The sequence below is a fragment of the Typopeltis vanoorti genome, chromosome 3, assembly GCF_054136105.1.
Source record: "Typopeltis vanoorti isolate ZY-2024b chromosome 3, IOZ_Tvanoo_1.0, whole genome shotgun sequence".
NCBI lineage: Eukaryota > Metazoa > Arthropoda > Arachnida > Uropygi > Thelyphonidae > Typopeltis > Typopeltis vanoorti.
Genome location: NC_143551.1, coordinates 107,147,211 through 107,175,181, shown reverse-complemented (window position 1 = coordinate 107,175,181; position 27,971 = coordinate 107,147,211). Strand labels below are relative to the sequence as shown.

General features: G+C 36.8%; 1 protein-coding gene across 1 annotated transcript; it reads left to right on the top strand.

Moving 5' to 3' along the window:
• On the top strand, positions 1 to 26,978 carry LOC150108452 (U8 snoRNA-decapping enzyme-like). Its single transcript, XM_090415853.1, has 3 exons — positions 1 to 539; positions 14,344 to 14,616; positions 26,704 to 26,978. Exons 1-3 carry the CDS (start codon positions 348 to 350, stop codon positions 26,878 to 26,880), a joined length of 642 nt encoding a protein of 213 aa, XP_090271979.1. The 5' UTR covers positions 1 to 347; the 3' UTR covers positions 26,881 to 26,978.
• The last annotated feature ends 993 nt before the right edge of the window (positions 26,979 to 27,971 follow it).

Here is a 27,971-nt window from a genome sequence, read left to right as displayed (position 1 = left end):
AAAATGCTGTATCTGTACACTTGTCATGACGATTCGCTCAATTACTTCGCAAAATGATCTGCTTACTACTAGTTTGTAACGGTTACAAGGTAATAAAAAGAGAGAACGACGGCTACAAAAAAATTAGATCGAATGATAAGAAGGAAAACTGGGGGCGTGTGTGTCTGATCAATCAGTTTGGGCTCGTGTTTGGTTGGAGATGTATTTGAAGAGTTTTATGATAACCCTTAGTTTCGATATTCATGTGACACCAACGTGTCCGTGATTAAACAACGTTATCTGTACACGCTTGAACCGATTAAGTAACTGCATACTAGCCTACACACGTCCTTTTACGAAGTAACAAAATGGGAGACAAGTGCAATATTCAGGAAATGGCCGATACGAATTTGTTGATGACGAATAAGCATTGTGAACAGATTTCGCTGCAAGATGCCTTGGGTCTTACGGCTTATAGACATGCTGCCCATTGTTTCATATATGCACCAGCTCCTGGTAAAAAAATATTTCAACGTTATGAGATGAACACAGCAGTATTGGTACGTATATGGAGGTGTCAGGAATAATAATAATATTCTGTTTATAATGAAATAAACTTCCTTTAGGCAAAACAAACAGAAAATAATAGTGGGTTGGGGAAAGATTCAGGGAATATGACTGTAAATAGAACAAGTCTCCAGTGTATAAACCAAAAAGCAACTTAAAAAAAAAACAGCCAAAATACTGCGTTAATTCATTACATCACTGCACATAATTTCATATCGAATGCATCACAGATATTGACATCTTTGCACATACCTAATATGTCCAAACCTGGACAAGCACACGCTTTCCTTCATCATAATCACCTCTGTAATTAAGCATTTTTATATTCATAATGTTTTTGCATAACTTAGTTACTCTTACAGAGATTCACACCAATCCTCTCATTATATTCTAATTTCCCTGACTCTCTATATTAGATCTTATTTCAATAAATAATTCTCCAAACTCATTGATATGCAGCCATCCCTCTCATATAGATGATACATATATAAATAATATAAAGCTATGGGTGATTGTCTGTGAAAATACTAATGGTGGCGGTGGGCAGTAGTTGGTGGATTGAGTGGTGGAGACAGAGAGTTGTAGAGTAGGTGCCCTCCCTCGATGAGTCTTTGGACTCCTTGGAGGTGTCACATAATAATAATAATAATTACATATCTTTAATTATTGTGATATTATAGGTTGTTGGCCGTAGGCAAAGTTTGAGGAGAGTGTGTCTCCAGTGTACTGAGTTTCAAGTCACTGGGGAGAGGGGGGGGATGAACAGTACCTTTTAAATCTAATAATAAAATATTTACTCAGTTTTAGCAAGCATGCCTCCCAAATATACATACTTGTTAGTTTTTTACAACCAGTGTTAAAGTTACCAAGCTGGTTTTACTCCATTTCCCAAGTAAGCAAACAGACAAACAAGTCAAGTTTGTGCCTTCAAGTGTTGCAAGTCTAGCTGATCTTACAGGTAGTGCAAGACCAAGGCAACTCATGGTAAAAGTAGTATAAGCTCTGATCACTAATCTTAATATTTACCCTTAATGCAAAGCACATCTCCTAGAGGAGATGTATGATGTTTTGTATTAAAGGCAAGGGGGCCACTACCCAGACCGGTTTCGACCTTTATTGAGGTGTATTTAAGTAAAGACCTCTCTAAAAATTAGGATGATCCATAGTGGCCGAAAGACCGTCCAACTCAGCGTTGTTCCACTCAGTGACAGGCTCACCCCGCCAGAGAGGAACTTCTCAGCGTTGGCTCTACCCAGTGGCAGGCTCATCCCACCACCAGCCAGAGCCATAATCTCAGCGGCCGCCCTACTCAGAGACAGGCAAAAACCTATCCCCAAGCAGAGCCTCTCAAAGCCAGCCCCCACCAGTTCTGACCCCTCTCGAGATCGCACCAGTGGGAGCCAGGCTAGAAATACCAAGATTTTAGTAATACAGAGCTTATAAGTATTTTACCAGAACAAGTTACCATAAGGTGTTTTAACCTTATCAAATAAAAATCTCAGGAGGAGATATAAATGTAGAAAGTATTTTACCTTTGGTATAATAAATTTTAAAGTTACCAAGCTGGTTTACTCCATTTCCCAAGTAAGCAAAGCAAACAGACAAACAAGTCAAGTTTGCGCCTGCAAGTGTTGCAAGTCTAGCTGATCCTACAGGTAGTGCAAGACCAAGACAATACAAAATAATACAAAACATAATACAATAATACAAAACATCATACATCTCCTCTAGGAGATGTGTTTTGCATTAAGAGTAAATATTAAGATTAGTGATCAGAGCTTATACTACTTTTACCATGAGTTGCCTTGGTCTTGCACTACCTGTAGGATCAGCTAGACTTGCAACACTTGCAGGTGCAAACTTGACTTGTTTGTCTGTTTGCTTACTTGGGAAATGGAGTAAAACCAGCTTGGTAACTTTAACATTTATTATACCCAAGGTAAAATACTTTCTACATATTTACAACCAGTATTGGAATTTACCACCTCCAAAATATGCAGCAGTATTCTCCTTAGGAAAACTATTTATGAATTATGCTGGGTGACATGTGTTAGTACAGCAGCATTTCAAATGACTCACTTGTTTATCTAAAGATCAACTTTTCATAATTGCACAGAGAATGCAACTAGACTGTAATAGGGTTGATACAGAAGTAAAAACATCAACCCTGTTATAGTGTTGACTCTTTCACTGCATATTATTGTTCCTTGGGCTGATTTCAAAAGGGCTTCCTTTTGTATTTATTGTGAAATACCAAGGCAATTAATCAAGTCATTAGTCTCTCTATATACAAGTAGCCAGTCGTGAAGATACTTCACATACAAACTTTGTTTGCTTACGCTTGGATAAAGGTTTAAACCAAGAATATAATTTCTTGGTATCTTTAATTTAATGTGAACTAAATTAACTGTAACAACTTAGCATTGCTAAGAACAACCTTACAAAACAAACATCCAAACTATCACAGCAATTTGAAATTCAGCAAAAAGACATGAAGTGTAAGCCTAGCAATAGGCATAATATACCAGCCACTAACTGTGCTGTTTTGATCCTCTTCACTATTTGTTAGAACCTATCAGTGTTAAGACTCATATTAATTACCCAGTTCAAAGGCATTGGTGTTTCCTTGCATATTCCTTTAACATGCACCCATGCACACACACACACATGCTGATATCTCTGAAGCCCATATTTGCATCAAGAGTTTGCAATATATAAGGATTTCACAAAATAATGCCACAATTTTAAATAGGGATAAATTCTGAACAAAACTGTTGATAGTGCCTAATTCGCCTTTAAGAGTTTTGTGTGCATTACATCATCCCATTCGAATCAGTATTTGTCAAGTGAGTAATAATTTAACAGAACATGTAATGCATTTTATGCTGATCAAAATTGAGTTTGTGATTTGTGTGTAATGCATAGTGGCAAATCTATTGGGTCATTCTTTCTAATGATGTCTCAAGCTATATAATCCATTTAAAGAAACTAGCAATTATTATTATTAATATTAGATCTCATGGCGTCAAGGCTCATCATGGGAAGGCTGAACTCTCATGTAAAAAGATCATGCCTTAAACCAATTCAGTTTCACTCGCCACACTTTCAGGCAATGCATTCCATCACAAATCATTCTCCGTGCAAAGAATTTGCTCCTTATATAGCTTCCAGGAATGGCCTCTTATTCTCCCTTGTCTCTCTCTACCATATGAGAAATCTCCTCCACATTAATCTGGTAACAACCCCTCATTGACTAATATGTCTCAATCATATTCCCCCCCCCCCTTCTATTTACAAGGCTCTGCAAGTTGCATTCCCTCAATCTCTCCTCATATCCCACATTCCATAGACCAGTCACCAATTTAGTGAATCTTTTCTGGACCCTATCTCTAATATCCTCATCCCCTTGAAAACTAAACGAAGAAATCTGTGCACAGTAGTCCATATGCAGTGTGATCTAGGACTTATACAAGAGAACATAACCTCTTTGATTCTGCATGTCAGGGTCCTGCAATGACATAAAATATTGGCTAGTCTGGTTGGCTAAGTGGCTAATGTAACCACTCTTCAACCAACAGGCTTTAATCTTGCTATGGACATGGATACCTATGATTGCCTTTAGGCAGTAAATGAATTTTATTGTCCAATGTGAAATCACTCTTTTCTACTTATTGGTGACTTGAAGTGAATTGAAAAACTTCCATGTTTGGTCTTTAAGATCAGGGTTTCCAGATTATGTAAAATAAGTTTGAAAAATAAAAAAAATACTAAAAAGAATTATTAAAAAAATCCTTTGTCTCTACAGTACTAATATACTATAGGTTTACAACCACTTATGGGCATAAATGTAAAGTATAGTAATTTTCCCCCTGTTGGATTATGTAGTGAATAAAATGTGCATCTCAAAAGTGTGCTCACTGTAGCAGTTGTTACAAAATAGGTAGTATAACTATCATTACTTTGGAAATGTTAGTGTATACATGTTGCAAGAGCTGAGTTATAGGTTGGATGTATTCTCTTGTACACATTGAACAGTTTCAGGGTGTGCTTTCATTCACAATACTTATTCTGCTGTATCTTATCATTTTTTTTTCAATAAATATTGTCATTTAAAATACAAAATTCTTTTTGAGAATCTATACTGCATGTCATTATTATTATTATTACAGGTATCTCCATGGAGTCAGTAGACTCATCGTGGGAGACCCAAACTAGCAAAACAATATCTGTCATATCTCTTCTTGAATTCATTTACAGACGAAGAGCTCACAACTAAGTCAGGCAATGAATTCCACTCATTCACCACCCTCCAGGCAAAAAACCTTGTTCTGACACCTTTGTTAACCACACTCTTCTTTAATTTCCAGAGATGACCTCTTGTTCTTCCATCACTATCACACAGCTGAAACATTTCCCCTGCATCAATCCTATAAAAACCTTTTAGTAATTTGAATGTTTCTATCATATCCCCTCTTCTTCGCCTATCAACCAATCTCTGCAATCCACAAGCTCTCAATCTATCAATGTAGGGAGCATTTTTTATATCACTCACCAACTTGGTCACTCTTCTCTGAACCCTCTCCACAGCCTCCTCATCTCCAAGGAATCCAGGTGACCAGACCTGAGCACAGTAATCCAAATGTGGAAGTATCAATGCTTTATAAAGGGGAATAATAACCTCTTTATCTCTGGATGTCAGTGTGTTCCTCAACAACCAAGTAATTCTATGTGCAATCTTGGACACCTTAGCAATGTGTCCTCTGAACTTCATCTCCCTATCTACCAATACCCCTAAGTCCCTAGCCTCATCAATCTCTTGGAGTACCTTTCCATCGATGTAGTACACAGCTGGTAATCTTTTAATCCCAAAATGCATGACTTTACACTTTTCCACATTGAACTGATATCCATTTTCTTTTGCCCATTTTACCAGCTTATTTAAATCCTCCTGCAAACTTTCAACATCAGCTTGATATTTTATTGCACTACACAACTTTGCATCATCAGCAAACAACTGAATATTCTCCCTTTAAGCCGTTTCCTATATCATTTATATACAAATTAAACAACATTGGCCCAAGCACAGAGCCCTGAGGCACACCACTGGTCACCTGCCTCATTCTGGACTCGGCTCCTCCATACACCACCTTGTGGTATCTCTCCCTGAGCCATTCTCCTATCCATATCACCAATTTAATATCCATTCCCATCTGCTCCAATTTGCGTAACAGTGTTCTATTGGGTATCCTGTCAAAAGCCTTAGCAAAATCCAGAAGTACCACTGTGTAGCCAGTTCCTTTGTCCAACTCAGATGTTATTCTATTATGAATAGTTAATAGATTGCTAAGGCAGGATCTACCTTTAACAAAACCATGTTGCCCTCTATAGAGTATCATATCCTGATCCACCCATTCTTGAATTTTGTCTTTAACCAACTTTTCCAATACTTTTACCACTACTCCTGAGATGGTGATTGGTCTGTAATTCAATACCACAGTTTTAGAGCCACCCTTATGCAAAGGAACCACTTTGCATAACTTCCACTCCCTAGGGACCATACCAGAGTTCAAACTTAAATTAAATATCCAGGTAAGAGGGGTTGACAATTCATTTGCACATTCACGCAACACCCGAGCTGATATTCCATCTAAGCCTACCGCAGTGTTTGCATTTAAGTTTTGCAATATATTTAATACCTCTGATTCTTTAGCTTCAGTTCTCACATTAGGTATTGCTATAGGTATAGAGATATCCTCACTTGGGTGATAGACTTTTGAAAAGTGATCACTCAGTAACTCGACTATTACATCTGATTTTGTCACCTCAATACCATCAGCACCCACTAAGGTTATCCTTCCGAAGTCATTCTTCCTCTTACTTGCCACATAGCGGAAGAACTCTTTGGGATTACCCTTGATCTCTTTGGCTAAGGTCTTCTCATAATCTGATTTAGCTTTTCTTACTATGCTGGTAACCTTCCTAGCTTGAGCCTTGTACTGCTCATGGGTGTCCTGATCGCCTTTCTCCTTGTAAATTCTCCATAACATTTTCTTTTTTTGCAGTTCAAGCTTGATACTACTGCTCATCCATCTAATGCCTGCCTTGTTTGACCTCCTGACCATGGGGACACAATCTGATATTGCTTTCCTCAGATACCTGCTGATTTTATCCCAAGCACTGCTAACATCTTTCCCTTGCAATATGTTCTGCCATGGGATGGCTGCAAGCTCACTCCGAAGCTTGTTATAATTGCCTAACCTGTAGTTCCATACATACCCCTTCTTAATAGAAAAATCCACAGATTTTGCAACCTCCCAAGTCAATACCACATGATCGCTTTCACCAACTGGAGGTAACGAGGACACCTTACTTATGCATATAACCTCTGAACCAATAACCAGGTCCAACACTCTCACACCACGTGTCCCTTCAGTTATGTGCTGTTTCAAGTAATTATCTCGTAGAAGATGTATGAACTTCGTTTCCTTTTTGCTACGTGATATTTCCTCCTTCCAATTGATATCACCATAATTAAAATCCCCCATAATAATCACTAAGCCTTCACTCATTGCACTAAGTTGCTGATGCATGAATTCCATATCTCCCCCCGTACTCCCTGGCCTATAGCAGCATCCAACTGTATATTTGGTTGCGTTGGTCACTATTTCACACCAGACTGCCTCAAATGAACTCTCATTCACATGTCTATCATCATGATATACTACTTTCTTTGGCTGCAACACATCAGCTGTCATCAACAGTACTCCTCCTCCTGTTCTATCTTCTCTATCCTCCCTGAAAATACTGTACCCATCACATTCAATTCCAGTGACCACATCTTCTGCTGACAGCCAAGTTTCACTAATGCCTACAACTTTTGGTGAGATTTCACTGACTAATGCCAAAAATTCTTCTCTCTTATTTCGAATGCTTCTAGCATTGGTATACAAAAATTGCAGATTCCCTCTAGATCTTGTACCGGCTTTAGAACTGATATATAAGTCACTAACTACCGTAGTCCTATGCCGATTTTTATCCCCTCTCTTCTGCAATTTATTCTGCCTATAAGGATCAATAAATACACAATCAGTGCTAAAGTTTCTCTCTCTTACACTCAACCTTTTCAATATTAGTTTCCCTGCCCAATAACTTCAACCTGTTCAGAAAACAATAACTTCTTCAATCGCTTATGTCTTTCCATGTTAAGATGCAGTCCATCTCTAGCATACAACTGCCTTTTTCCTTCAAACACACTCCAAACATCAACAAACTCCAGACCTCTTTTTCTGCACATTCTTGCAATCATATCATTCATTATCATTGCTCGTCTACTTAACTCGTAATTGTCAAAACGAGGCAGCACACACAGTATTCTCCCATTGACACTTTTCCTCTTCACAATATCTAATAATGTTCTTAAATCTTTTCCTACCCGATTTATACTACCTCTCAGGTCATTCGTACCCACCATAACTATCATCTTGTCTGCTTCATGCCCTCTCTTTATTGCTAAAGCCACTCTTTCTATTGTCTGATTTTTTTAATATTAGATCTCATGGAGTCAAGGCTCATCATGGGAAGGCTGAGCTCTCATGTAAAAAGATCATGCCTTAAACCAATTCAGTTTCACTCACCACACTTTCAGGCAATGCATTCCATCACAAATCATTCTCCGTGCAAAGAATTTGCGCCTTATATAGCTTCCAGGGATGGCCTCTTGTTCTCCCTTGTCTCGAGCTATATAATCCATTTAAAGAAACTAGCAATTATTATTATTATTATTATTAGATCTCATGGAGTCAAGGCTCATCATGGGAAGGCTGAACTCTCATGTAATTACATTAGAATTATGCAAGGTTGAGATACAAGGATAAAAAAGTGACAGTGGTTTGGAAGCAGTATAGTGCGAAGTGGAGGTTAATAGAATGAGATATTTGATTGGGTGTTGCTACAGACCAGAGAATATAGAGGGTAGAGACAAAGAAAGGTAGAGGCAACTTAGTTCTGACTGAACTAATTGTTTGGATCAGTGTGAGAGATCCCCCCCCCCCCACACACACTGCCAAAATAGAATGGAATGTTAGGGAGAAGGGAGCGCAGTTAGTGAATATGTGCAATGAGTTTGGGGGACCAATGGAACTGTATAAGATAATTTAAGAGAATTTATGTGCTCGAAAACAGTTGGGATAAGTGAAACATGGTTGAATGAGAATGACATCTTGACTGGAATAGATATAGAGGGGATATGATTTTTTTTTTCTTTTTTTTTTTTTTTGTCAAGATAGGAAAGGCAAGAAGGGAGAGGAGAGTTCTGCTGATGATAGTAGGAAAATTATGTCTGTGCAAGGTTGAGATACAAGGATAAAAAAGTGGCAGTGATTTGGAAGCAATATGGTGCGAAGTGGAGGTTAATAGAATGAGATATTTGATTGGGTGTTGCTACAGACCATAGAATATAGAGGGTAGAGGCAACTTGACTTAGTGAGCAAGTGAAGGGTGATCGTTATAGATGATTTCAATTATGACAATATTGAGTGGAATGAAGAGATAGTGTTAGTGAATAAGGAGAATGAATTTCTTGAGTTCTTAAGGGGCAACAATCTTAGGCTGTATGTAATGGAGGGTACATGAGGGTTAAGAGTCTTAGATCTAGTTCTAACATCAGAGGATGTGATTTTGAATAGAGTGTCTAATCTTCCTCTGGTTGGCAAGAGTGACCATGAAGTGATCACCTACATTGCAGCCAGTCATATGAGAACTTCCATAAAAAAGGGATATATGTGGAACTGCAAAATTATAGAAAGCTCAGGAGGCAACTTGGAGCTATAGTGTGAAAAGAGGAGTTGAGTGGAACAGTGGCAGCTCGTACATAAGCACTGCGACACTGCAGCACCCCCAAGGAAAAAATTAAATTTTGTTTGTTTATAAATAATAACAATGCTTACAACATTATATAAATGCAATACAACATGTTAAAGATTACAGCTTATGTTTTGACATTGATTGAATAGTTAATAATTGGAATTGTTCGATTAATGCTTTAGATTATGAAACAAATGCACTGTCGGAATTATCACATTCAGACAATTGCATCTAGACTCGCCGATATTCGTTTGCATTTCTTGTTGCACGTTACAAGTGATTTCGCCACTGCTTGTTTAGGCAGTGTCGGAATCACTTGTAACGTGTATCGTATGTTTGCGCGCTTTATTTCTGTGAGATACGAAACTTTTATTATTGGTGCTTGTTTGTGGTGAAGGTGAACTATTTTTTGTAAATCTTATTTTATTTTGTTAAAATAACATATAATTATTTATTTATTATGGATACAAGGCTGAATTATGTCGATTGTCACTGTTGAAAATATGAAAAGAATTATATAGTTTTAATTATTGTTACATGAAATAAATGCACTGCGATCTAACGCAGTGTCAGAATTAGCGCTTGTCATTGCATGTTACGAGTGATTCCGACACTGCTCGTTTGGGCAGTGTCGCTTACAGATAAATTGTATGCATGCGCACATTATTTCTGTGAGATATAAAACTTTTATTATTGGTGTTTGTTCATGGTGAGAATGAAATATTTTTAATAAAGCAATTTTTTAATATGTAAATTTATTAATTAATAAATTGGTTACTTTTTAATTTGTATATGCAGCACTCCCACTTAAAATTTTCACCGACTGCCACTGAGTGGGAAGGATATAGATGCTGCCTAGGCATTGATCATGAGATATTTAACAGCAGCAATGTTTGAGTATATCCCAAAGGTGAAAAGACTAGACTAAAGTAGTAGTAAAATGGATGAATAAAGGGATTAAGGGTGAAATCTGGAAGAAGGCATTGTGGGTCAACACAAGATGAATGTTTGTAATGATTAGTTGCATGAAGAGCAGGCCAGGAAAGTAAGTCAGTTGGAAAAACAACAAAAGTGCAGTATGAGAAGAGGTTAACAAATCAAGCTAAGAAAAATCCTAGAAAGTTCTTTTGATATGTGGCATTTGATATAAGGAAAAACAACTGGCAGGATGATGTTAGTTGATGACACTAGCAGATTGAAAACTAATGCAGTGGATACAGTTGAATTATTAGTGCCTCTGTAGTTCAGTCGGTGTAGATGAATCCCTTTGGTCGGAAAGACTTGGGTTCAATTCCCATCCACGGCTTGAGAACCTTTATCTGGTCTCTTTCGACTAAAGGTGAGTTAGCCGGTCTCACAGAGGTAGAGGGTTTTTTCAACTGGAAACCTCGGGGTTTTTTGTCCCTCAGAACAAGCAAACAGGTCTGTGCGCGCACACACACATCTAGTCATAAAATATATACTTAATCCCTCATTTGGAGGGCTCAACCAGTCCTAAGGGATGGTGGAGGAATGGGGGGAACCCCATGCAAATAAAATAAAAAGTTGAATTATTCAATGATTGATTTATCAGTGTATCCTAGTGATGGCCACATCAGACAAAGCTAGAGTGCAGAGGATGGATTGATAGTGAATAAGCAGGAGGTATATTATTATTAACAGCTCACCTCCATGGAGTTAGAAACTCATCATGGGAGGTACACACTATCACCAGGGCTGGTTTTATTATTAGGTGAACCTAGGCAATCGTCTAGAGGTGCCACATGTGTAGGTGTACGTGTGCTTGTGTGAGTATGACAAAATATATAGAGAGAGACAATGTATAGGGCCCTAAATTTTCTTTGCCTAGGGGCATCAGCTACTCTTGGACTGGCCCTGACTATCACCCATAAAGCTCATCCAATCAGCCTTAAACTGATTCAATGTGTCTACATTGACAACACACTCAGACAATGCATTCCACTAAACAACCTTCTCCTCACACTCTCCTTATACAGTTTCCAGGGATGGCCTCTTTTTCTACTCTCTCCTTCTTCCTATTCTATCAAAAATCTTTTCTATGTCAACCTGACAACAACCTCTGATTAACTTATTTCTCAATCATACCCCCCCCCACCTCCTCCTATTCAATAAGATTTGCAGCTAACATTCTCTCAATCTGTCCTCGTACTCCAAAGACCACTGACCATCTTTGTGAATCTTCTCTGGACCCTTTCTAATGTATCTTCATCATCATGAAAACCCTGGTGACCAAATCTGTGCACAATAATCCATATGAGGCCTGATCAAGGCTTTATACAATGGCATCATAACCTCTTTATTTCTGCATTTCAGGATCCTCTGCATTATTGTCATTATCCAATGTGACATTTTCACAACTTGTGCAGGGTGTCCTCTGAATTTCAGGTCCTTGTTCATCGCCACTCCCAGATATCTCATCTCCTCTACCTCCTTTAAAGTTTCCCCACTAAGTGTAAACTTTACATCTCATCGTTGCTTATCAAATTTCAAAACCTTACACTTTGCAACATTCAACTGATAGTTCCACTTACCTGCCCATTCATGCAATCTTCAGATAGATATCAGAAAGTTGTATATGGGGGTGCAGTATCCAAAAGGAGGAAGGTCACACTAGTGGTCCCAATACTGATCCCCAACACCACCAGTAAACCTTCCTCTTTTGGGATACTGCACCCCTATATACAACTTTCTGGTATCTGACAACCAGTCACTTATCTAACTCAGAAATGTGTTATCCAGTCCTATCCGTTTCAATTTATTTAACAGCTTGTCATGTGGGAGTCTATCAAAAGCTTTTGCAAAATCTAAGTATATACTACTGTATATGTCTCCCTTGTCCAAGACATTTGTCACTTTGTTATAGTACATAAGTAAATTAGTAAAGTATGATCTCCCCTTTAACAAACCCATGCTGATAATCACAGAGAATACTGCTATTCTATCCCCATTTCTGTATCCTACTTCTCATCACTCTCTCTCTCTAGTACCTTCACCACAACTCAAGATAGACAGATAGGCCTATAATTTGTAGCCACAGTTTTATCACCACCTTTATGCAGTGGAACAATTTTACTTTCTTTCCACTCCCTTGGAACCTATGCTGTTGTAAGACTTATTAAACAGGCATGCCATTGCTACTGCCAATTCCCTGGAGCATTCCTTTCCAAATGATATGGCATCAAATCCTATTGCCTTATTGACATCAAGTTTATTTACTTCCTCAAATACCTTCTGGTCAGTCACAGTTAAGCCATCTTCTCCTCTGTCCTGTACACTTAAGTTTCTCATGATTACAATTAAGCAAACTTGATATTAATAAGGCATTGGGGTCTGACAGTATATTGCCATGTGTACTGAGGGGAATGCTCTTTGGAATTAATGGCACCTTTGGCACAACTAATTAAAATGGGCCTTTTGAACAGGTTGAGTTCCAAATGAATGGAAAGTGTGAAAATTTGTTACACTTCACAAAGAGAGGAGGGGTAAGACTTACCCCCCCCTCTACTAAGGCTACAAATTATGTCAATCTGTGTGTCTGGGATTGTTAAGGTCTTAGGGAAGTTGGAGATGACTAGGATTCAGAAGTGGGATGAAAATATCAGTATTCTTTATGATGGTCGGCATGGGGTTTGTTAAGGAGCGGTCATGTTTCAACAATCTGCTTATGTATTACAAGGTGACAAATTTACTCAATAAAGAGATGCATATATGGTAGTGTACTTTTTGTCAAAGGCCTTTGATAGACTGCCATGACAAGCTAGTAGCTAAACTGAAACAAATGGGATTAGATAACAGACTACTAAGGTGGATAGTTGATTGGCTATCAGACAGGTATCAGTAGGTTGCATATGGAGAAGTGGTATCCCAAAAGAGTTAGGTCGCTAGTGCCGCAGGAATCTGTTTTGGGACTATTATTGTTTAACTTGTACATTACAGACGTTGGAACCAGCTTAATTGGAGATGTGCAGCTGTTTGCCGATGATGCAAAGTTGGGATGGGCTATGAGAAGAACAACAGATGTTATGGTCTTGCAAGAGAATCTGAATAGACTATGGACTTTATTTTATGGATTTTAAATTGTATCTTATTGCATAAAGACACCTATGGGGCTAAATTAGCCCCATAGGTGTCTTTATGCAATAAGATTAACATAACATAAAATGTCTGAGCACATACTATCTACATTTGTGATGACTTGCAGAATATGTATTATGATGTTCATGGTCAGATAGTCCGATGATGTGTTAGATTCATGGTCAGATGATGTTCGATTACAATTTCAAGCAGCTGTATTAAAAAGAGGGAGAGAAATTGTATTTGGATTTGTGATGTGTCAGCAGTGAGTGTTCGTTTTTTTTTAGCTATAACTGTAATCTCACATATTGTCATTGTGAGCATTCTGACAGTCATATTTGGCTCATACTTCAAATCATTTGTTTCTGTGACTGCTGATGCGCTAACAAGTGACCAGAACTAGCTAATTATCAGTCTGGTCACTTGCAGAAATTACTGGTTTCAAGTGCAAGTCAAATATTGAGTTGGAAATGAGCAACTGAATACCATGTGATTTAGTTTTCATTTCCATACTGTCATATGTAGAATATCAGATATAGCTTATACACCGAGACTTAGATTGGCATTGCCTGAAATTGTTGATAATTTAATTTGATCTATTGTTTCCTTACCATGACAGTTTACCACTTTTCTTTGTATGATATAACACACCTGATATGACATGTTCTTGTACTACTTATAATAAACATATAGTTTCTTCTTTTAAAAAATTAAAAGCTAATAAAAGCAAATACAGATGCAATTATTATTATTATTATTATTTTTTTTTTTTTTTTTTGCAGCTGCTTGAAATTTTATAGCTTTATAAATACCCATTATTAATTTAATTTTTAAATTCAGATGCAGGTCAGATTCGATGGACTGCTTGGTTTTCCTGGTGGACTTATCGATAGGAATGAAGGTCTGGATATTGTTGCTGGACTTAATAGAGAACTCCGTGAAGAAATAAACTTAAACAATGATGCTTTTCCTGTTCTTGATAGCTACCATGTTATCTCTCATGTTGATCATTCACAGAAACTATGCTGTCATTTTTACAGGTTGCTATTGACATTAAGCCAGTTTCATGCTATGGAAACAGATATTGTCAATGCTAGGGAATATGGAAATGAAGTAGGAATTTTGCTTGTATTTTATGTTTATAAAATTTTATAGTTGGATACTTTATATAAATAATGCAAAATCTTAAAGTTTTAAAGTAAAGTAGAAGAGTAGTTGATTAGCTAGCTGGAAATTTTTTTTAAGGCTCTGCAGAAAGTATTGGTTTGTGTATGAGTGCAGTTAGTGCATGGCAGTGATCATCTAAAAATACAAAGTATTAGAATGTAATCTGTTTTGTTTCTCTGGCTGGGATCACTCTTGTATGTCCACTGGTATACAGAAATTGCCAGACAGAAATTACTCTGAACTGATTCATTCTGTACAGTAATCCCTTATTGTTTGTAGATTGCATTCCCGAGAAATGCTGTGAATATGGAAACAGTGAAGTTTGGCACCCACAGTAAAACAGTTATGTTCCAGAGTGTGAAAGACAAAAACTAGCCTAATTTTTTTTCTAGTTACATATTATACATTGTGTTCCATAAGTCCACCATTATTCTCAATACACAAATTCAGATTTGATACCCAGTCATCAAGCACATAGTAAATAATGTAAGGAGTTTCTTTAATCTTTGCAAGTCTGCTAACACAACTGCATTATTAGCTTGTAATCTAGATGTGGTCTGTTATGATTCAGTAGAAGCCTCCCTATGACTCGGTATCTTATGAAAATTACTTGGATTTGCTCTTTTTGATCATACATTATGGCCTGTAGAAATACAAATATGAATTATGGTTTGTAAGAATATATGTGAAATTTTTTCTTATGATGCCACACTTATGTGACTTATATGTAAAGTGAAATATATATGTCTGACTTTTAATGAAAATACAGAAAACTTTTTAATATGAAATCTAATATTTGAATTGTCAAGCAATACATTATAAAGGGTGTCCCAAAATTCACGCAAGATTTAAATTTAGCGCCATTTGTGCAGTAAAGTGTTGCCAACGAGAAAAAAAGACAGCGTGACAATTCAGGGTTATTAAAAATGGAGGGCTACACAAAAGAACAACGCATTTTCATTGTTCAGCAATATTTTAAAAATAATGACGGTTTGGCAGCTACAGTTCACAATTTTCGTACAAAATATGGTCGGAATCCTGATTTAACTTCAACTGTGAAAAGATTAATTAAAAAATTCAAGAAAACTGGATCAATTAGTGATCTTATACACTCTGGCCATCCTTCAACAAGTCGTTCAACAGAAAACATTGAAGCATTTCGTGAGAGTGTTGCTGAGAGTCCAGGAACATCAATTCGGCACCGTGGTCTTGAATTGGGCATTTCGAGAAGCTCTCTACAGCGTATTCTCACGAAAGATTTACATCTTTATGCTTACAAAGTTCAATTGACTCAAGAACTGAAGCCTATTGACCACACACAGCGAAGAGAGTTCGTTGAATGGATTATGGAACAACAAGTGGATGCTTATTTTTCGAACAAAATCATCTTCAGCAATGAGGCTCATTTTCATCTTGATGGCTTCGTTAATCGACAAAATTGTCGCATTTGGGGTTCAGAAAATCCACGAGTGATTGTTGAGAAACAAATGCATCCACAACATGTTACTGTTTGGTGCGGATTTTGGGCTGGAGGCATCGTCGGTCTATTCTTCTTCAAAAATGTGGCTGGTAAGGCAATAACAGTTAATGGTGCTTGCTATCGACATGATAATCCAGTTTTTTGTGCCTAAATTGCAAGATATGGATGTGGACGACATGTGGTTTCAACAAGACGCTGCCACATGCCATACAACCCGAGAAACAATTCAATTACTGCATGAGTCATTTCCTGGTCGTGTAATTTCCCGTTTTGGTGATCAGAATTGGCCGCCCAGATCATGTGACTTAACGCCATTGGACTTTTTTCTTTGGGGTTTTTTGAAGTCAGGTTTATGCCAACAAGCCCACGGCCACCCACGTCATGAAGGAGGAAATTGAGCACCGTATCAACGAAATTCAGCCACATTTATGCAAAACGGTCATGGAAAATTTCGACAAAAGAGTGCGTATGTGCCAGCAAAGCCGTGGAGGCCATTTACCCGATATGCTATTCCATGCATAACCCTATACTGTATACTTTATGAATCAATAAGAAATTACAATTTTTAATTAAAAACCCGTGTTTTCTATCAAAATTACTTCTTGCGTGAATTTTGAGACACTCTGTACAATTAATCAGCTTAGCATTCCATTGGTTGCTGGTGCATGAAGAGTAAATGAAATAAGTTTTGATAGATGTTTTTTTTTTTTTAAGTTATTTGTGAACTTCTTTATAAGGTGCAAGTAAGTGATCAAGTTTACTTTTAAACTTGATACTCCTCTCCATATTTGGATCCAACTCAAACACTATAGAGAGTTGTCTGGTTAATATGAAAATTTCATTTAATGAATTGTTTTTAAGTTCAAATCTAAGATTCAAGATTATTTCAGTTCTCATTTATCCTTGTCATTAAGTAATCCAGCTATTCTATGGTGAGCTCATTAGCATAATACTCAGTAAGTTTCTGAATGCCAGTTGTTTCTTAGTTTTCAAGAGATTGGCAAATTTCAATGGCAAAGATTTAGAAGCTAAGTAAAATTCTGCTTCACCTAGAAAGCAACCTCTGCAAAAAAGTGAGATCTTTTTATTGACTTGACTTTCCTATAGATTGTGAGGTCTTTATCTTTCCTTTTAATGTACATGGATTAAGTGATTTATACACAACACTGGTGAGATTGTGGCCACTAGCATTTATAGAACACAACAGAATAAGCATATGTTATCATAGCATTATCATCATTAATCCATGAAGCACAAAGATGTTGGAGGTCTGACTGTCACACACACACACACACAGATAATCATACCAAGCTTTAAGTGCATTCACACTCTCAGGCAATGTATTCAAACCTTCCACCACTCTCCATGCAAAAAAAAAAAAAAAACTAGTCCTAAATCCCCCCCCCCCCAAGCTTAACTCTCAATCATATTCCCCATCCTCAAGACTGCAAATTGCATTCCTTCATTCTTATTTCTGCATCATTGCCATAATCTGCTGTACTGTCCTCACAATTTTAGAAATTTGTTCTAGAAACTTCAGGTCCTTGTCCGCCATCACCTCTCCCCCAGATCCTTCATCTTTGCTACCTCTACTGAGATTCCCTTCCCCCACCAATTGCATACCCTGCATTCCATCTATGCTTTCTGAATTTTAAAACCTTACACTCTGCAACACTGAGCTTCCAATCCCACTTATTTAACTATTCAGACATTCTATTCAAGTCCTTCTGCAAACCTACATCTACTCTGCTCTCCCAACTTTGCATCATCTGCAAATCACCATTCAGACCTACCCCAATACCATAGTGTATCCAAGTTAAACAGCATTGGCCCCCAAACAGACCCTTGGGGCACACCACTAGTGCCTTTTCTTTTCTGGAAATGACTCCCCCATACACAACTTGCTGATACCTATTAGACAATCAGTCTCCAATCTGGTGAACTAATCTACTATCCAACCCCACATTTCAAATTTAATTACCAGCTTGTTATGCAGCAATTTATCAAAGGCCTTTGCAAAATCTAAATATACCACTTTGTATGCATCTCCCTTGTCCAATTAATTTATCACCTCATTATAAATAAGTCAATTGATAAAATATGATCTTTCTTTTAAAAAACCCATGCTATCCATCAAAGAGAATGTTGCTTTTATCGACCAATTCTGAATCATAGCCCTGATTAATCTCTTTAACATGATTTGAAGTACACAGATTAACCTATAATTCAAAGCTTTAGTCTTATCACCTTCTTTATAAAGGGGAAAAATTTTGTCCTCTTTCCACTCCTTTAGAAGCCTACTCTAAGACTCATGTTAAAAAGTTATATCAGTGTTGCTAACTTCTGAACATTCCCTCAAAACATGTGGTGCTTTATCAAGTCCTATAGCCTTATTCATATCCAGTTTAGTCAGTTCCTTGTATACTTTCCAGTGCATTCAAGTTCTGCATGAAGCTTTCACAAGATATTCATATTAAATTGCTCATTTAATATCTCAACTATATTCTCTGCAGTGGTTGTCATTCTAACAGTTTTACCAATATCATCCTTCCAGAATCATTTTTTTTTTTTTTTTTTTTTTGTATTGGCCATGTATCAAAATTATTCTTTGGGATTTCTTTTGGCCTCATTAGCTAACTGCTATTCATGCATTTTATTACTCTTACCAAGCAAGTTGCCTTTCTTGCCTGCTCTCTGTACTGATTTGATTATTGCCACTCATCTTGTGCTACCTCCATAATGTTTTCTTCTTCCAGACTGCATGCCTAGCCTTTTCAGTCATCTATTTTATTATTAGCTTATTTAGCCTCCTAACTTTTGGAATATATTCAGACATTGCCTCTGCCAGATAGTTCCTGCATAAGGCACCCAAGCAGCATCGATCTCTTTCCCATCCAATTCCTCATCTATGATATAGCTGCTTCATGTGGTCATCACTCCATCTTTGGTAGCCTTGAATCCAGGAGCAGATTTTTCACTTTTCTGCTAGGCAAGTTCTGGAAGGAAAACATCCTCTTCCAAAACAAGCTAATTTCATCTCTTAATAAAGTTAGGTGGTTATCATTTATCCATAATTAATTTTCTGGACTTTAGCAGCCACAAAATCTGCTAATGCAATTGATCCATAAGCTTCATATTGTGAAGGATAATTTCATCTCTTAATAAAGTCAGATGGTTATCATTTATCCATAATTAATTTTCTGGACTTTAGCAGCCACAAAATCTGCTAATGCAATTGATCCATAAGCTTCATATTGTGAAGGATAAAATATGTTTAAAAAAATGTCTTTGCTGGCTAGAGAAAAAGAAAATAATTGTCATCATTATCAAAATTGTTTTTTTTGCCTTTTTTGCATAAGGCTCACTGATGCCCCTCCCCACATGCTATCTTTAATCAACACATTCAGTGGCCTTTCCATTCTTTTAGTCTTTACATCATGGGTTATAGAAAGCATAAAATGCAACTGTGAATAAAGGAGGATTACTTGTTTATAATATTTTTGCATTACTCTGATGCTCAACCTTACATGTGTTCATTCTTCTGTATACACTGAAAGTTTGAATATGTAATGATGTGTCACTAGATATTATGAGGGTCATTTCAAACTGCACCTGTGTTCTTGTTGTTAGCCCCAAACACTAACAAAATGCATTTACAGTCCTTTAGTATAATCTCCAATTTGCCTTATCATTGCTGCTCAATATTTAGATAAGCCTTATTCCTCTCACTAGTAAGACCAGATAAGATAATAACACCAAATATTTCATGTTTCACATGAAATATCTGGTGTTATGGAAAACGAGAGGATCTAGCCATGTCCTTTGAGACAGAACATTTTTGCAGAAACTTGTTCCTGTAGTACACTGCTGTTGTAGTTGATTTGCAAGTAATGTTGTTCAGCATCACTTTATTCTTGTAAGTCATTAACACTAACTTAACCTTCAGTTGTTGAGACTACCATTTGTTTGCATGAGGAAATATTTAATCTATATTTTGGCTGTGCCAACACTTCTGTTCAACATCATTGTCATAATGATGCAGAAGTTCTTTTAAGGTCCTCTTTCAAGCTGCTTGTTGGTCTACTATCAGTTGGTTTGGGATCCACTTGGCATACAGTAGCCTTTCTCTTTTTAAAAATTTTGAATTCTGACAACAGATGTGGTTGAGTTGACATGTTTGCTTCATTTGTGCTCACACATTTTTCATCTCTTTTCTAGGGCTATTGATAACTACTGATGTATCATTGGTGATTGGTTTACCACTTCTTGGATTATCATTAATGCATGTCTCATCTTCATGGAAGCATAAAATACACACAAAGTACTGTGACACTACCAATATCCATTAAACTTTGTTCAGGTTTTGTGAATCTGAGTTTGATTTTTTTTTTTTTTTTTTTTTTTCAACATGTGCTTTAAATTTTGATATATGCATACTGGTTATTGTATATGATATCTGACTTGAGTCAGATGCTTCCTCCATTTTAAAGTCTTATTTCATGGCACATCACCATAACAGAAAATGAGCACATTACTGGGAATTTTCCCAGAAATAATATCTATGAGCATGTTACTCTTTTACTCACAAGTCTAGCATACAAGCAATGTAAAGGTGGAAGCTGTTACATCCTTCCACTGGCTACTCATTAATATGGAAATCTTGAAATTGTATTATTTCTAGAAATCTACTATAATATCATTATCCAGCCAAAAACAGTACTGTTCACCAAAGCTTCAAACCTTCCCAAGTTCAAGTTTGCCATAATTACCTGCTCTTCATTCCACATACACCTCTTATTAGCCAAAAATTCTACATGCCTGGTTACTCAACAGTCAAGATTGCATGACCACTCTCCCTAATCAGAAGCAATGTACCTTAGATATGAAGATATCCTCAGTTGTTTTCACTTGATCTAGCACTCTCAACTGGTCCATGCTATCATATGCTGTTTTAGGTAATTATCTATCTCTCAGGCTGCATAAATTTCATTTCCTTTTCTCTTCCTGGTTTACATATTCCCACAGTTAGTCTCATAGTTGAGGCTATAGATGGGAGATGGCATGCATCAGTATCCTTTGCACTGTAGCAGCAGTCTACCTGTATTTTATCCTGTTGGCCTCTCTCTCATACTAGACAGCCTTAAAATGCTCTGCCTCCTATAACCATGTTATTCATGTTGCTTTCTTCCTTCCGAATCTCTACTTTTATCAGATGCAAGTCTTCTGCAAACATCAGCAATTACTCTCCTCCCTGCCATCCTATTTTCTCACTCTCCTCCATGCAAAAACAGTATATCCCTAATATTCTATCCTTATATCAGCCTCCATCAACCAAATCTAATTAATGTCTCCAGTTTTCAAAGTGTTATTTGAATGTACCTTTCTAATTTTTATTCATCCTATCTGTGGAGAGAGAGGAGGGTTGTATGAGGATGTGGTAAGGAAGTGAGGAGTAAGTTTTTGTTTGCTTCTGCATAGAGGTATTGCCTGAGGGTGATATACAAAGACAGTGAAACTATTTAAAATGTTGAATGATTGATATTTAGAAAGTTGGGTGTGGGCATTCATTCCGTGATGCATCTTTTGGCTATGGAGGATCTGATATAACTGCACTAGGATTTCAACTTCACATTAAGCAGAAAGTTCACAAGGTTTTTTTTTTTTTTTTTTTTTTCCCTTTGGTATTGTTTTCAGTTTATCCTCTCAACTAACTAGCCAGTCAACCAATTTCCAAAGCAAATCAGATGATTCAGAGATTACTGTATAGTTTATTTTAATGTTAAATTGGATTGGTTAAATGATATTTTTCTTTGCATCATTATTATTATCTAAGACCTCCAGGGTCAAGAACCCATTGAAGGCAGCTATAAATCACCCACACTAGCTGTCATAACTTCCCTTAAATTCATTCACACTAGATGCACTTACTACCCCTAAAGGCAAACTATTCCATTCACTCTCTGCTCTCTGGGAGAAAAACCTAGCTCTTACCCCCTTTCTTGACTGCAAATAAATTTAACTTCCATGGATGTCCTTGTGTTCTCTCAATGAAAAATTTCATCAGATGCTATCCTATAATATACATTCAAATGTTTATAGACCTCTATCATATCATCTCCCCCCTCTTTCTCCTGTTAACCAGAGTCCTGTAATCCACATACTCGTAATCTGTTCCTCATAATCTTTATAACTCACATTTTCATCTTTCCCACAGTTTTTTTATCCCTTTGTAATCTGGGATACCAAATAATCGAGGTGTGGTCTTACGAAAGCCTTATAAAGAAGCAAAATGACTTCCTTATCCTTGCATGTCAAGGTTTGCATCAAAATTACAATTATCCTCTGAGTTGTATTTGATCTCTAAACCTTCAAATTCCTATCCACCAATACGCCAAGATCCTTGCCTCCCATGTATCATAATCCCACTAATATAATATGCCGCTGGAAATCTAATCACACTAAAGTGCATAACTTTACACTTACTAATATTAAACTGACAGCCATTTTTGTTTTGCCCAAATTTCCAGCCTATTCACATCATTTTGTAAGTGCTGAATATCTGTAGCATCCCTGATTGCCTTGCCTATCTTTGCATAATTGGCAAACAATTGCACATCTGATGTTAGACCCTGCCTGAGGTCATTAATGTATAGATTGAACAATAATGGCCCAAGGACTGAACCATGAGGTACACTAGTCAATTTAAATCTGGCAGATTCACACCCACTGTATACCACTTTTTGATATCTGTCAATCATCCCCTGATTCAAGTCAATAGTTTGTATTCCAATCTCATATTCTCCAGTTTATGTAACAGCCTTTTGTATGCCTATCCAAATGCTATAGAAAAATCCAACATTATCATAGTGTATCCATTCCCTTTATCCATCTTGGCCACAACATTGTTATAAAATGTAAGCATATTGCTAAAAACATGATCTTCCTTTAGTAAACGCATACTGCTCCTTGCAGAGTATAGCTTGTTTGCTACCCATTTCTGTATGCAAGTTCCTACCAACTTCTCTAAAATCTTCACTACCACACCAGAGATACTGATAGGTCGGTAGTTAGACACATCAGTTTTTGCATAACCCTTGTACAATGGAACTACTGTACATTCCTTCCATTCCTGTGGTATCATTCCTGAGCTGAGACTCAAGTTGCACAAATATGTGAAAGGCCTAACCAATTCAGATGAACATTCCGTTAGCAAATGGGATGATATTCCATCTGTCCCTATAGACAAATTCTTATCCAGGTTATACAACAGCTCTTCAACCTCATTTTAATGAACCTCTAACTCTTCATCCAATGTAGCAATAGCACCATGCATCATATTACATACACTTGGTTGATACATCTTAAAGTGAGCACGCATTAATTGAACAATCTCATTAGCTTCTGACACTCAAGTACCATCTGCATTCAATAAAGTTATTCTTTCACATTCATTCTTTCTTTAGCTTGCGGCATAATGCTAAAATTCTTTTGAATTGCCTTTAGCTTGCATGGCCAATTTCTTTTCCTACTCTAATTTAGCTTTCTGCACAATACCTGTTACTTTTCTGGCCTGAGCTTTATATATTTCATAACTCCTCTCACTCTTATCCTCATGATGTTCTTTCCACATCTTCTTGTGAACCTCTTGCTTAATAAGGTTGCACATCCATTTTGCTCCCAACCTATTTATGAACACTAGGGATACATTCAGATACTGCCTCATTTAAGCACTTTTTCAAAGATTCCCATGCATTGCTTACATTTTTCCCATTCAGTAACTGATGATAATACCATGGGACAAAGATAGTATTCTCCTAAGTTGATCATCATTTCCAGCTTTGTAGTTCAGCATGCAACCTGTTTTAATTGGAGCATCAATACAATTAGATACTTCCCAAGAAAACACAGCATGATCACTGTCACCAATTGGAGGTAAAATAGCCATATTCTTAACAGAGATCCCTTCTGACACTATGAGTAAATCCTGCACTCTTTGACCTCCAGTTCCTTCTTTCACATGGGATGCAGAATTTATGCTTGATGAGGATATATTGTCGGAGGTGGAGGAAATAAGAGATCTTGGGGTGATAGTGCATAAGGATCTGAAATTTAGGGGAGGGACACATAGCCAAAATTGTGAAGACAACACAAAGGCTTCTGGGAATGATGCAGAGGACACTGACTTGTAGAAGTAGGGAAATTCTTGTTCCATTGTATAAGACTTTTGATTAGGCCACACATGGACTATTGTGCCCAGATTTCGTCACCTGGTTTTCAGAGGGAAGAAGAGATGTTGGAAACGGTCCAGAGGCGACTGACTAAGGTAGTGTCTAACCTCTGGAATGTCGAATATGAGGAAAGATTGAGAAGATGCAACTTGCAATCTGGTGGACAGGAGGAAGAGGGGAGATATGATAGAGACCTACAAGTTAGTAAGGGGTTGTTATAGGATCAATGTTGGAGAGGTTCTACAGAAAATAGTGGGAGATCAAGGGAGAATCAGAGGTCTTCCCTGGAAACTGTAGAAAGAGAGGGTGTGATTAGAGGAGTGAGAAGCAGGTTTTTTTCATGCAGAGTTGTGAATGATTGGAATGCCTTACCTGAGAGTGTGGTGTCTGCAGAGAATTTGAGTGTGTTTAAAGCATGGTATGATGGGCTGTGTGTATGATAAAAGGACCTCCCAGATGAGTCTTTGACTCCATGGGGTCTTGGGTAATAATAATAATATTAAGAGATAGGAAGACAAATACCTGGATAAGATCTGAAAAACGTGTCACGGATATTATAAAATACGTTGAACAGGCTAAGTAGTAACAACTTGTGCTTTAGACACTGCCTTGTGACGAGTTTTCGTCATTCTCAATAGTAGTAAAAACTAATATTTCTGCGGTTATGTTATGCTAAAATTTCTTCTTTTTTGAGGGCAATACAGCAGCTTTAAAATTATTATTCTAGTCTGGCTAGTATAGAGTAATCTTGTTGCTCCTATTCTGCTAGGTCTGTCTGGAGAGGTTTTTTTTTTTTTTTTTTTTGAGTGGGGGGGGGGCATGATTTACAGAAATGTTTGAAATTCTCCATGTCTTTTGCTTAATAAGGAATCCATTACTTTACATTCCATGTTTCTCCCAACTTTCCAATTTTCACATCTTATATTTTAGAAGACTGAAATATAAGATATGACAGTATTGGATTCCTGCCTAATAACTAACTTTGGAGGAAAATTGTTGATAGGAAGTTAGCAATCATGAAAAGTTTACATTCATGGTATCATAGAATCCTGTATACCCATTGAGTATTTTCCCATTCAGTAACTGATAATACCATGGAACCAAAGATAGTATTCTCCTAAGTTGATCATTATTTCCAGCTTTGCAGTTCAGCATGCAACCTGTTTTAATTGGAGCATCAATACAATTAGATACTTCCCAAGAAAACACAGCATGATCACTGTCACCAATTAGTGGTAAAATAGCCATATTCTTAACAGAGATCCCTTCTGATGCTATGAGCAAATCCAACACTCTTTAACCTCGAGTTCCTTCTTTCACATGCTGCTTGAGAAAGTTGTCTTGCAACAATTCAATAAATTCCTCTTCTTTCTTATCGTGAGCTTTCTCTTCTACCAAATCAATGTTTAGAAAATTAAAGTTGCCCTTAATGATCACTCATTTGGTATTCATAAGGCTAAATTGGTGATGCATTTCTTCGTCCCCCTGCAACTGAGCCGCCAGGTCTGTAACAACACTCCACTATATATTTGATTTTGTTAACCTCCACTTCACACCAGATTCAAACTCGCCGCTAGATGGGACATTGTTACCATCATTGTTTTCTTGCATTTCTACCCTAATTTGACTTAAGTTATTTGATATCATTAGTAGTACTCCTCCTCTCCTATCTCTTCTGTCATTCCTAAAAATAGTAGACCCATTACACTCGATCCTAGTTACCATATGTGATTCTGATAGCCAGGTTTCTTTAATACTACAATCTTAGGCCACATCATATTCAATAAAGCAACAAACTCAACCCCCTTTGTTTCTGATGCTCCTGGCATTTGTGTATAGACATAATAAATTACCACCTAGCCTATTCTTATAATTAGATATGCAATCTATTTGGTCTTATTCTAGAACTTTCCTCTTTTCCCTCCTCAGACATACTCAAATAGTTGAACCCAAAGCATATTTTTCTACTCCTTCGCCACATACATAATCATGTTCGAAGACATTCATATCTTTATCACATTTGCATACCATAGCTGAACTTTCATGCACATTTTTCCCATTCCTCCCTTGATAATCTAGTTTCCCTGACTCTCTTTAATTTAAAACTGTAGCTGAAAATAAATATTTCTCTTGTGTATCCTATACATATAATAAATTTCTTGATTTTTCTAGGTCATTAATATTACTATACTTTTTTTTTTATACAAATAACTGTGGAATATCTATTAAATATATTATTTGGAATGTTCTGAGCCTGGCATATTACAGATAAATAATGAATCTTATTTGAAATAATTAAATAGTATTTTACTTTATATTTTTTAGACAATGGGTCATTTGCGAGTGCCACTGTATACTATGGAAGATGGATATAAAGGATTTCCTGCATTTCTTAAAAATCAATTTATAGGATCTGCTAAAGATCAACTTATTTATGCCTTGGCGTACTTAAAAATTATGACTGTTAAAGATCTGGCACAGTCATTAAAACAAAGTGTATAATGAAGTAATTCTTCATAAACTAGCATTTAGCAATAAATTCCATTGTAGCAAAACTACAATAAAAAAATGAAATAAAGTTCACATTCTATTTCAATGAACACATGTGTACGATGTCCAGATCCAGCATGATAGTTCACAGGCAGTTTTCTCTTTAAAGATACACTTAGATATTGCTCAACATTTTTGAACGCTGTTAATCCTATAGTTGTGAGAGATTGATTTTTTTTAACAAGATTTCTAGTTCCAACTGGATGTTTGTAGTTAAACTTTTTTTTTTTTTTCATTTTTTCTATTATATATATTGCATTAATGAAAATTATAAAATGTTGTTCAGCATTTTTGAATAATCTCTTATTGGTAGTACAGGATGAACAGATATGGTATAAATTATACATATAGATCATATAGTTGAAACTGACTACAAAAGATTCTACAATGTGTACATCAAACTGAATCCTAATTTATATCAAAATTCAATACAGTGTTCTCCTGTTTATTAATAGCTGATATTTTATTCTCAGTGAGGAGCATTACTTTAAATTTACTATACTTAAATTTGTTGGCCTGATTGACCAAGTGGTTAGTATATCTGTTTTCCAACAGGTTGCAGCTTCTTGGGGTAGGAGATAAAGTTCATCACTTCGTCGTCGTCGTTTGGTAGCATCCTCTAGCAAGAGGGTTGCAGCCAATGAGCAGCTCTTCTCCATTTCTCTCTGTCACTTCTGTCTTTCTTAAACCAATCCATTCCAAGATGTCATTAAACCACTCTCTAGTTGGTATTCCACGTCTTCTCTTCCCCTCAACTTTCCCTTGTAATATAGTTCTTGTCAGGTGTCCAGAAGAACCTCTCAGATGTCCTGCAAATCTGGTCTTTCTTTGCATGATATTCTTGAGCAGTGTTCTTTCCATCCCAACTCTTCTTAAAACTTCTTGATTTGATATTCTCTCTGTATAGCTAATCTTTTCCATCTTTCTATAACACCACATTTCCAATGCCTTTCCATATCTCTCTTTCTGAGTGTCCATGACTCACTTCTATAACTTGCAATACTCCAAACTGTTGCTTTAACTATTCCAATTCTAACATCTAT

Bases quoted from the DNA above. Each gene is read 5' to 3' on its own strand.
- LOC150108452 (XM_090415853.1), top strand. From the start codon at position 348: ATGGGAGACAAGTGCAATATTCAGGAAATGGCCGATACGAATTTGTTG. The intron at 540-14,343 runs GTACGTATATGG...TTTTAAATTCAG, and splicing joins AGATGAACACAGCAGTATTG to ATGCAGGTCAGATTCGATGG. The intron at 14,617-26,703 runs GTAGGAATTTTG...TATATTTTTTAG, and splicing joins CTAGGGAATATGGAAATGAA to ACAATGGGTCATTTGCGAGT.